Source organism: Solea solea, chromosome 16 (genome assembly GCF_958295425.1).
Source record: "Solea solea chromosome 16, fSolSol10.1, whole genome shotgun sequence".
NCBI lineage: Eukaryota > Metazoa > Chordata > Actinopteri > Pleuronectiformes > Soleidae > Solea > Solea solea.
The window spans coordinates 11804015-11816553 of record NC_081149.1 but is presented as its reverse complement, the minus strand read 5'-3'; the positions used below and the strand labels follow the sequence as shown (position 1 = coordinate 11816553).

At 40.9% G+C, this 12539-nt stretch overlaps 1 protein-coding gene across 2 annotated transcripts; it reads right to left on the bottom strand.

Moving 5' to 3' along the window:
• Positions 1-753: 753 nt before the first annotated feature.
• Positions 754-11951, bottom strand: LOC131475442 (TBC1 domain family member 10B-like). 2 transcript variants are annotated; one of them, XM_058653565.1, is made up of 10 exons: positions 11492-11951; positions 9474-10475; positions 8596-8695; positions 8385-8492; positions 6953-7059; positions 6627-6741; positions 5546-5611; positions 5263-5452; positions 4699-4853; positions 754-4545 (listed from the first exon to the last, which is right to left on the bottom strand). In XM_058653565.1, the coding sequence occupies exons 2-10, from the start codon at positions 10454-10456 to the stop codon at positions 3610-3612; spliced, it is 2760 nt and encodes a 919-aa protein (XP_058509548.1). In that variant the 5' UTR covers positions 10457-10475; positions 11492-11951; the 3' UTR covers positions 754-3609. The 2 variants fall into 2 exon arrangements, with proteins under 2 accessions (XP_058509548.1, XP_058509550.1); XM_058653567.1 differs by having other exon boundaries at positions 9474-10470.
• Positions 11952-12539: the final 588 nt, after the last annotated feature.

The window sequence follows — 12539 nt, the reverse complement described above, 5'->3', positions numbered from 1 at the left end:
GCGAGAGGTCAGAGGAGAATGACCAGGCTGATGTGAAATGAAAGAAACTACATTCCTGTTTACCTTATAAAGTGGCAGTTAAGTGCAAATTGGTGCAGTATTGGATATGCTATTTGATATGATTATTTTGGTATCATTTCACATTACAGCACAGCAACACTGTCATAATAGTATGGTAATAGTATAGCAATCATTTTGTGACAAACAAGTAAAAAACAACTTATTTTAATAGTAGTCAACAAGTACTTTAGGAGAGAACTCATAAGAACATACAGTGCCACAAAACCTTTAAATGTTCTGGACACTTTTTTGAGCAAATTGATTTAACAATGGACATAAGGGACATAAGGGAGGACGGATTTCAACTCAATAATACACTGATTATCAATTTTGGGGTAAGGTATTAGACTTATTCTCATTTAACCAAGCTGTTACCAGGATGGTGTTAATGTAATATAATCTCCTACTAATAGTAATAGTACTATTGTAATTACCAAGAAAAAATAAAGTTTGTATTAGCACAATAACATTAAATTATAATGTAAAGTTTGACTGGAGACTGTGTACTGTTCTCCTGTGTACAAGACTTTATGACCTAAACTCCATGACACTATGACATCAGCAGTAGCCTAATAAATAAAATGCTGGTTATCTCACTGTACATAATCCACACTGATTCAAAGTATATAACCTGAATTCTCATGATTACCAGCCATTCACCAGAATCAAGACAGACCAAAAACCTGCGCATGATGATTTAATATATTATGGTTTATTACTCATCACAATTGTCATTATCAATTAAATACAACAGCTGTAGATCTGAAGGAATGAATTCAATTAGCTATGATTTTATTTCACTTTTGTCTGAGAGAGAGTGAGAGACACATGTAAACTTAAAAACATGACAGACGTAATGACGTGGGGGAAGAATAACGGATGAAATGTTTCGTTCAATATTTGCATCAGTCAGCTCGTTTCCCAATCAAGTTTGGTTTCAGGATGAGACACCCGACAGCGGTGGATTTCTTCATCCAACCTTTAATTTAACAAGACATTAATTTGATCACAACATCTCGAGCACTCTGAACAACAAATGACAGATTGGAGGCACAAGCTGCGAGGATGTATTGCTCATAAAATATTGTCGCTCGCACGCCTCTTAAAAATGGAAACATAATTTTTCCATCTAATCGTCAGAGTCCGAGGTGAAGTCAGCGCTGCCGTCACCACACACATCGTCAACGGTCATGATGAGGGAGGGTTTGCATAGATGCGCTCAGGTCATCATCACTAACACGACACAAGTGTGTGTCTAACAAATGCACACTGGAGTCTACGAGGAGAGAAAAAGGTGTGTGTGTGGTATTCATGTTATTAAATGACAGCCACGTGATGACCTGAAATAAGTGAAAAAAAAAACAGTGAACATGGAGGACACGTTGGCTACAATTACACAAAAGTCCCTCTCGTTCCTTGAACTATGAAAACAGTACTGTTAAAGAGCATCAAACGGTTTCACACTAACTATCTTGCACTTGCTCATCATGAACTGATGAGGGCATGTGCCTCTTCATGTATGCATAAATATGTTACAGTACAGGACACTGAGTGTAAATAGGTTAGGGAGTTAGTTAAGTCATTACGCGTGTTATAACAAAACCCGGTGAGACAGACACATCGTACTTAAGATCTCAAACTACAGAAGTACTCAAAAAGCTCAAAAAATCCCCTTTAGTATATGATAGATTAAGACCTTCAACTCCCACATGTTCTGTCTGTCACTCGTCTCATCGTTTGTTCTGTTGGAGGCCCATTTTTCTGTTTAATACTGCACTTCAGAGTAAAACTGGAGACCAAGTCGACCAAACCAACAGTGACCGTAAACGTAAATCGCAGCAAAGACATGCATCGAGTTTGCCACGTCCAAAGCGGAGCACTCAACGTGCAAAGGAAAAGACAAAACACTTAAAATGATCCCCCCTGCAGCTCCACCGCGCAGTCAGCCATCGTTCCAGTCAGCCAGGCGTCGCTTTACACATATTAGAAAAATACTCGGATCCAAAATAACAATAATAATAATAATAATAATAATAATTCATAATATACTATATTTGATTAAATTAACCCCTTTATACATAAATACAGAGCAGAAAAAGGTCAGAGATTAATGCTACATTGGCACACCTGGCACCTCCAGTCAAGTGGCTTCCTATAGATCCTCCAGGCACAGGTTTCACAGAGAGTGAAACTGGCCAGCGGAGACTCGTCCTCTTCTACGTCACTACGCTAACGGAGTGGACAACTTCAGTGGTGCTTTTGTGATCAAATCACAAGTGCAAAAATCATCCTTCATTTTCTTAACAATACTCAAATAATCACATTCTCATGAGCAAATTCTTACCCACAGTGAAATTTGGCTAAATGAACGCAAATACGATTCTGCTTGTTGATAACGAAATAATACTCACAGGTGGACACAATTTGGTCTGCAGGACCCGTGTTGTGATCACTGCTGGGTTATTGCATGTTTTCACACCTTTTTTTTGTTTGTTTTTTTTCATACCTGCTTTTTGAAAACATCAGAACCTCAGACACAATGAAATTTGAACTGGGGTTGAGAATTAAAAACAAATCTCCCTGTGTTTTGTCAGAGACAAACAAACAAACAATAATAATAATAAAAACAAATGAACGAAATCTTGATTAAAAAATAGCTACATGGTGTCTGGGTGCAGACTTAATTTTCTCCCCTTTTTGTGTGTGTGTGTGTGTGTGTGTGTGTCGCCGCTCAGGTAAGGTTTGGGGGAAAAAAACACTGAAAAGATTCAATGATGGTTTGAAGATGTGGGAAAACAGAGAGGCCATACATTAAACACTAACACATTTCACTATACTACTAAGGCACACACACACTCACAACATTTAACATGACAATAAATACATCCACAACATTTTTTTTAAGCATTTGGGGTCTTCAGTGCCTGCCTTTGAGACGACTTCATGTGGTTTCCTTTATCATTTTTTTTTCCAGTCATACAGAAAACCTGTCCACAGATGAGACTGATGTGTGCATGGAGTGCTAACAACATACTATGTTCTGTAGGTCCACGGGTTTATTTACATCATCTATGGCACCATGACTAGTTCTACAAACACTCGGTCCGACAACCCCTTGAGTTTACGTTTCTCAAACCACGGCTGTCAATCTGATTAAAATAAAAGAGCTGAAAAGGAAGAGAGAATTAAAAAACTAAAAAGAGGGGGGAAAAAAAACTGATCTTCTGAGGCGTTTCTCAGATTCACAGTCCATGCTCCAGTTGAAAAGAGAAATTTTTGTCCCATCTTAATAAAAGTAGGTGAAAAAGAGAGCACTGAGTGAGGGGGAACAATCCCCCTGAGATGCTATTAAAACCATAATCCAGTTCTCTCCATGATGAACTACATGATGTCTTTGAAATGATGCATTGTACAGGAAGCTATCCCAATTTCTTTTTTTTTTTTTTTTTAAATATTAAATCACTCTTTCTATTATTGAGGATCTTTTGTCCCTCTGACCTCTCTTTCCCTGCAGCCTCCCTTTTCATTATCCCGGAATGGCAGAGAAAACTAGGCCGAATCTCTCGCTGCTGCAGCTCCGTTCTTGTCTTCGGCCTCTCCACCTCCCCCTTTGTCCTTTTTCTTCCCCCCTTTCTTCTTCTCTTTTTCAGCCCTCTCCTTCTCCCTCCTGAGCCGCTCTTTTTCAGCCTTTTCCTTTTCCTTCTTTTCCTTCAGCTTTTTCTTCTCGTCCTCCTTCTCCTTCTTCTTGACGTCCTTGCTTTTCTTCTTCTTCTTCACTTCGTCTTCTCCAGTTGTGGCATCAGGTGGTGGCACCGCTTCTTTTTTGGAATCTGGACACGGGAGCAGAGGGGAGTTGTTGGCTGTGGGTGAAGGGATGGTGGGAGTGATTTGCTCGGACACGATCATAGGAGAGGGGGACAGCATGTTGGGGGGTGGTGGTGGTGTGTTCTGTGCTGGGGCTGAAGCTAAGGGCTGGCCTTGTGCTAAAGTGCCTTCTGAGGGCTGAGCTGGCCCGTGTGATGGGCCGGCTGCATTCCCAATTAAGGGGCTCTGAATTTGAGGTGCTGGTCCCCTCTGACCGGCCCCTGGGGGAATGGGGGGTTTGTGGCTGGGGCCTCGGCTTGGGCTTATTGTTACTGCAGGAGGCGACTGAGGCGGCAGGCTCTCCATACCTGAAGGCCCTGAGAAGGAGCCCTTCTTAATGTGGGAGTAGAAAGGAGACTTAGACTTGCGGAAGCCAGGGAGTGAGAGGAGGCTGGAAGAGGCCCTGAGTGGTCCTGGTGGAGGCACCGGGCTTCCCAGGAAAGAGAAGCTGCCACCAGAGCTGATGGAGGCAGCGCGTCGTTTTAGCTCATAGATGGCTCTTGTACCATGCAGCCGGCGGACCGGCTGGTGAGTCAGCTCCCCTCTGGACTCCCTCCACTTCCTCACCTGGATGTTGCACTCCCTCTCTATGAGTGCCTCCGTCACTGGGAGAATAATAATCTAGACATGTCAGACAAGGATGAGACAGACAGAGGAAGTTAGCATTACTGGACTGGGCACTACGGGGCAAAGTGACTCACAACTCGTGTCTTTGGCTAAAAACAGAGGCAGATTTTACTGAAATACACATCTGAGAAAGACACAAGGACCTACCTCCTGTACCATAATGTCCTCTCTGACAGTGTCAGGTGAAATGTTTCTCAGACGCTCCATGGTTTCATACATTCCCTGTAGTTCTCGAAGTTTATCCACAGAGCCAAGCATTTGTTTCAGAAGCACCAGCCCCACGCGAAACACTATTTTCACTCCTACAACCAGAGATTCAAGTTACAGAGCAAAAATTATAATATTTTTTATATATATTTTAAGCTTAACAACTGTATTACGCTGCAACTGTTCCCACTGTTCAAAACTGTTTTTTAATCCTAAGTTTAAATGGTTTTCAAACCAGTGGGATCCACTCCCCAGTTAAATGACCCTGCAACGTATGGGTTGTTTTTTTTTATCTGTTTTTTTAACACTGATCTGCAACCGCAGAAGATGTGCTTTGGCTGATTCATTTTAAGCAGTGATGAAATTTCCAGCACTATTTTAAGAAACGCAATAATCTCCCAAAAACACAACAGGTCAGACAAACCATTGGCAACAAGAAGGATGAGAGAGAGAGGTCAAATATAACCATTTTGAGATAAAAACCCAAAAAGATGTGACTGATACCTTCACAGAAGAACATGTCCCATACACGCAGGACACAAGCCCATGGTAAAGTGCGTGAGAAGATGCACATGAACCACTCCGTCATGTAGAGAATGGGGTCAATCTTGAACTTTTTAAGGTGACGATACGCCATGGGACATGTGCGCCGTAAGAGGGAGAAGAAAATCTCCCCATCCAGCTGGATCGCTTCCTAAAAAGATAAAGATCACAAGTCAATGAAGTTGAGAAAACCAACATGGAGGATTCATACACAAAGATGGGACTTTTTTTTTTATCTACTCACAAGTCCAGCACTGTAGTAGCCAGGAAGATACTTCTCACATATCTGGACGAGGCACCAAAAAGCTTGCTGTGAAAAAAAGAAAAAGAAAAAAGTGCGGTGGCATTATCAATTCCTGCTTTTGTCTGCTGCTTCTTTTTTGGGGATCTTATAAAAATAGAACAATATGCACATTAGTCATTAACTAAATATTCTCACTCTTCCTTTTTCCTGTGTGTGTTGTGAACAAGCAATAGCAAGGAAACTACGATGTGAAAAACCCTGCTGTTAAATCAGTTTCATCAGATAAAACCATACTTATCTTAGTCAAGTATTTGGACAGTCACACATTTTTATTAACCAGGTTCTAACCAGGTTAGTGGGAATAAGTAGGGTTTATATCAGTGTGTGCCCAAATTGAAGGGATACAAAATCATCATACACTAAAATAATTGGTGTAAAATCATGTGCTGTCAATGACTCTTAACATGCATTGTTTTATTTATTGTGTTAGAGCTCAGCTGAGGTGAAGAGCAAAATGACCACGGAGATAAGATAAAAACTTTATATCTATATCAATCGATGGTAACTTTATTAATCCATAAAGAAATTCAAGCTTCAAAGCACCTCAGTACTGTGTGTGTAACAAAAGATAAAAAGGGCTTTGTATGGTTGAACCAGACAATTAAATGTAACACAAAAATGGAACATTGGACCGCACACTGTGCCAAGATTAAAAATGTATATGTAAAGATGTCATATAGATCCAGAGAAGCTCTTCACTGCACAAAACAATTACATTAAAATTTATAAAGTGAACAATTGAGCATCAGTTGAATGTCTTTATCAAACCAGTCTTTTTAAAACAGTGTCTAATTCAATTCAACTAATGAGTGATTAAAATTAACAGACTTCAATGGAATAAGAACAGAATAATGTTTAGATTGAGTTTGAATTCACTTTCTCCCACACAAACATACATGATTTCATAACAAACCTATGATTCGAAGTATTTTTGTATTTCTCTCTACATTACTCTTTGAATTTCCTATAGACCTAGAGAGAATCTGCCCCCCCCCCCTCCCCAACAGGCTCAGTCACTCACCTCAGCAGGCATATGCATGAGCAGCACTGCAGCCACAGGAGCCTGAGCCTGGCAGTAACCCTCATCAGGCCGGTAGATGGTGTAGGCTTTTAGGATCCGGTACAAATCCTGTTGCCTGCGCGAGCAAACACCAAAATTATCCAGGGGCTTAATCCACTAAACCAAGCAACATGAAAGTTTCCTCATTTTAAAAAAAAAACAAAAAAAACAACTATTGTTTAAAATATATAGCTTGTTTTCAAGGTGTAGGTGTTACACTTTTGAATAATGTGTAATTTCTCATATGTAAATGGGTGTGGGTGTGTTTTTTTTGTTTTGTTTTTTACCCATGGCCACCACGGGCAGCAAACATCTCATGGAAGGGGAACTGCCTGTGGAGATCCTTCTCTATAATGTCCAACCACTTAGCTTCACCTGGCTCTCTCTCCAGCTCCTGTGATGAAACAATGAAACATGTCTTAGGTAAGTATCTCACTAGCTTCTGGAATAAAGTTGAACATTAGTGAATAAAGACTAGAATAGACTAGAGTGGACTAGAGTGGACTAGAGTGGAAAGTCCTGTATAACACCATGTATGACAGACAATCGACAAACAATAGTATGCTTAAACCCAAACCCAACTGAGGTGGACACAGGGGCAGAGCACTGAAGGTCAGGATTACAGTTCCTGATAAGAGGCTTATAGCCCACATTGTCTGCACCCACTTCCCTTTAGCAAAACTGCAAATGAAACTAGCCTACTAAATCACAACTTCCATTTACAACTTTTACAACCCAAACCAGAGTGTGAAAGAGAGAAAGAAAGAGAGAGAGAGGGAGAGAGCGAGAGAGAGAGAGTTCAAGCATATTTGAAAAATAAAAGATCCGTGTCAGTGCCTTAATGTCAGACCTGGCTTTTAGACCATGAGAATTTAAAAAAAGAAGATGTCTTGGGCCTCATTCTGACTTGGTATTAACATCTGTCCTTGATTATCTGATCGCATGAAGTCAGCCTTAAGTGGGTGTGTTCACACTTGGCATTAAAATGCATCCGAGATGCATCTTCTGTGACCACATGAGATTGGGGCTGGCGTGTGAGAGCCTGTATGTGTGTATGTGCACACACACACAAGTGTTAGAGAAAGAGAGAGAAGAGACAAGAGGGATAAAACAAAGCTTAAGTTTAAAACAAAACATTAATATTTTGGAAAAGGCTGCAAATAAATTACCATAAAGATACAAGTGTAAAAAAACAAGCAAACAAAAAACAGACACTGCAACAAATCAAAGGGCATCAGCTGAGGAGGCGGACTGGAATTTCACTATGTGGTTTCTGTGATCTGATCCGACACATTTAGGACAGATTGGAAGTGTTCAGACCTGTACTTGTACAATTTGCATGTCATTGGATCACTCAAGTTAATATCAGGGCTTTATGTAGATTTGATAAAATAACGTGTTGACAGTATGATAATAGTTGAAGATGGGTTTCTGTAACCATCTGAGGATCGTTGTGGCTGCAAGAAATAATATTATTGAACGCTGGCTTCTTATCGACCACCCTATTATTATTTTTCATATTGTCAATGTAGACTCTTTACCCTTTTCCTATCATCTACAGGAAGACATGAATGAAAGATAGTGGGTGAAAAATGTACATAATTTTTGGACTCTGATTGAATCCAAATATAAAATGACAACTGCATCCCAAATCCAGTGGTAGTACCTTTCAGTAAGACAAGTAACTGTTAAAACACGACACAATAGTGATGCAGATACCTCAAATTTCCCTTTGTTGTTTTCTAGGAGCTCTTGGCTATTGGACAGCAGCTGCCAGGCTCTAGATCTGAGAGAAGATGGAATGCCCTTTCTGCAGCGCAACTTCACCTATAAACACACAAAGAGATATACAGAATAACACACTAAAACACTCAAATTCTACGTTGCAGATAAATGTAAATCCCACAGCACACAAATCCATCATGCATACCTTCTGAAAGCGATGTTTAATCCACTTATCCCAGTTGTTGAACATATCAATCCATTTCATCTCCCTCTGTCGGGCAACATCTACTCGAACTTCCTTTTCACTGGAACAGTAAGTCACATAAAAGAGGACCATGAATGATAGAACTTGGATGTTGTCCTTTTTGTTTAACCATTTCTAAATATAGCTCTGCGCTGTTTATATAATCTATGAAAAATCTACAGTCACAAATGGATTACCTCACATACTGACTATGATTTATTTGCACATCCTGAATCTAAATTGCTCAGATATAGAACATTGCCTAGAATGGAGTGGCTCATTAATGGGAAATCAATAACGTATAAATTATTCAACAGTGGGAGAGCAATTAACTTGTCAGAAAAAGTAGCAGCAACCCAAATTTTTTTCCAACAAAAAAGGGAGAGAGACCACAGCAGAAGGGTGTGAGGGGTGATACCAGAGACGCACAGTCAGTACATACTGAGTCACAAAAAAATGCTCTCAGCATTATCTGAGTCAGACCAAGGGGAGATAAAGGACAGTAAGATATGAAAAGAGAAGCAAAGAAGGAGACAAGGACAGATGTAGATCGTTTAGAGGCAGATGAGTGACAGTAGAAAAGAGATCAAAAGTAATATAGACAGCGTGTAAACTGCCATTGTACAATAATATGTAGACCAATTCACTCTTTATACCTCAGTGTTGCATAATATTATGATGGTGACGATTATGTTGGTTGTAGTGTAGAATTTTATTTCACACCCTCAATGCATAACACATCTGACGCCAAGTTTAAAAAAACTTGAAGTCATGATTAAATTCAATATTCTGAACACTGGCCAGGAGTGTGGTGGATAAGCTATTGTTCTAATACTCACCCGGCATCACTGTACTGATTCCCACCGAGGAAGCCATATTTATCAGTGCGCCTGATGGTCAGGCCATTGATCTCAGAGTCTGAGCCCACAGAGCTCCCATCCTCTCCAAGGCCAGACAGTGACTCCAACGTTCCCGACATGAGGCTGGCTGACTCCAGGTAGCTAAGGGTATCAGGGGCTGGTCGGGGGTTTGGGTTGTACAGTGGAAGCATGCAAGCTGGCTCATGGATCAGTGGGACAGTAGGACTGGGATGGTCACCTCTGGTGGGGGTGTTGGGAAGCTCTGCTTTCCCTGCTTCATTAGGAGCATCAAACTTTGTGGGCAGAGTGGGAGGCTGACTTTGGGGGTTCTGTGCTTCTTGAAGTGGCTGAGGTTTCTCCTCCTCAGCTGTTGCTGATGCTGCTGTGTTGGTGGATGGTGGAGGAGTAGGTGTGGGTGTAATATCTGTGGTGGTTTGAGGGTCTGCTGTAAATTGACCGCCATCCATGACAGGATTTGGTTTGAGGGCAACATGCACATTCGGGTAGAGGTTTGGAGGAGAATTGAGACCAGGAGCGGGAGATACCGGTTGTGCTTCATTCTGAGTTGACGGCTCACATGGTAGTGATGGGATCTCTGTTTCAGTATTAGGAAGCTTTGCTACAACAGCTGAGTCACTGGACATCGTCTGCTGCTGAATGACATTAGCTGTCGATTCTTCTCTCTGTGGAGTAGCCTCACGTGCCAATGATGGGTTGGAGGTCTCAGCAGGGACTTTTGGAAAACTTAAGGGTGGGTGAGGAGAAATGGGTGAAACCCCTGACTGTGTAGTAGAAGTGTTTCCAGTCAAACCTTTGTCATTATAGAGGGCAGACTTAGGTTTAGAGTCCAGAGGAGAGCTGTTGGTAGTGGAAAGAGCAGCGGAGGATGGAGGGATAGAGAGAGCTGCATGAGGGTCTCCCAGTGCAGGTGGCGATGCAGATAAGGTGGAGAGTTCGGCCATGGTTCTGTTCTGATCTTTACTTTAAATAATAGTGAGAAATAAAACAGAAAAAAGGGATAGAGGTTAGGTTTTGCTTTGCCATTTCTGATAATAACATTTCTGCATAAATCCATCATCTTCAATGTATTAACAGTGGACAGAAACACAACCATTTTAATGCAAAAACTGTGTTCTTGCATTTAAAACTGAACGGATACAAATATATGTTTACATTTTCTGAAAGCTTGTGGATATTGAGAAAGCAGACAAAATGCCATTATGTTACATAATGTGCTAATGTTCCAAAGAATACTTCCTTCCATTAACATTTACGACAGAATAGCACCTCAAATTAAATTGCTAGGACTGCATGTTGGCAAGAAAGTCAGCATTTATAAGCAATTCACAAGAAATATGTAACAACTCTTTGTGTTCACAATTATCCTGGCAATAAAAAATTAAGCACAAATAATTTATAGTGAATGATTAATAATTGCGATGCACAATAATATCGCATGTTGTCCCATGCCTCTAGTAGCGGGCAATGTTTTCTAATTTGCCACTCAGAAAAATTTAACACACATTAAATTGAAATAGTACTGATCATAATGATTGTCTATAAATATATATCGTCATTTTGGAAAAGAGGGTAAGATCAACACCAAAAATAAAAAGCCAAACTCTTGCATCAAAAACAGTGTAATGCAATAATTATTTACTGTGACAGAAGTGCACTAGCTTTCATCTGAAGTTATCAACAAAGCGCTCTGATGAGTTATGCTGATGAAGCAGGTTATTGGCATGGTAGTGCTTTCAGACATGCTAACGATGGTAATAGCAGCTCCTGTGTTGTGACAGCCTCTCTGGAGGCCTCGCTCGAAGCGACTCAACTTCCCTTTTCAGCAGCACACATGAGAAACGCTTTACTGACTAATAGCTCTAATAGCTGATGGTCAACACCCTGTTGTTCGCCAGGCCCAGGCCAAGCAGCGTCCACGGCCTAGTCCTGCCCACAGCCCGGGTCAACTCCAACTTCAACTCCGCTACTCAACTCACCCACGACCGGCGTGTCACTTTGATCTGTCCGCCTGGGTAGCCAGGGGGTTCCTGAACACACGGCCCCCCTCCACAGCTACGGTTCCCCAACCTCCTCCGTGAACCACAAAATGGCGAGAAACCGGCACTGGAGCCGCAGAGCGGGGTGAGAACCTGGAAGAGCAAGAGTCCTGTAGTCGGCGAGCTAGCTAAGTTACACGTTAGCTTAAGTTAGCTTATTTTCATCTAATGTAACTATTAGCATTAGCGCCGACAGTGTCCTGTTTCTGTTAGCCTAGCCAGCTGAATGTCAGCGTTTCCTCCGTCAGACATGCAGACTCACTGCGGCCGTCCGATTTAAGCGACTCTCTAAGTAACGGTTTTCATCCTGTGACAAGGATGACTTTCTTTGTTGAAATTATCCAAACACGGCGACAGGGGAACATCCAACACCAGCAGCCCGCATTTCCTACTGACAGCTACGTGCAGGTTCCCGTCAGTGAGCTCGGGCACGCGCACGTATACGCACAGGAGCCTCCCTAGACCAGTGTTTCACCAATATTAGGGCTGAAACCATTACTTAAATGTGAATATTTTCTGGTTTCTATGCTCCATTATATAACAAAGAAACCAACCTCCAACATTAAGTTTTCTCTCAAATCCAAATTTAATTTGATGTCAGTTGCACATGGTCATTACTTTAAACTGAATAGTTTAAAGTAATGACCATGTGTAAAATCACTCAGAATGTATATTTAACTTGTTTGCACAATAACAAACGAGTCAAAACAATGAGTAAATACACTATAACATAACTATAACAGAAAAAACAAATAATTACAAATGATTTTGTTGTAATAAATGATTAACGTTGCTCCACTAGATGGTGCAACCCACTTTAACTTTTATAGCAGTTTTTCCCATAATTTTAATCTGGGAAACCACTTTTTATAAATGCCAAACTATTGTAACACAATTCACAGTATAACAATGGTACAAGATGAAATTTGTGCTTCTAATGCACATGTGCTTTAAAGTTCGAACAAATGTATTTGGTGACATATTAATA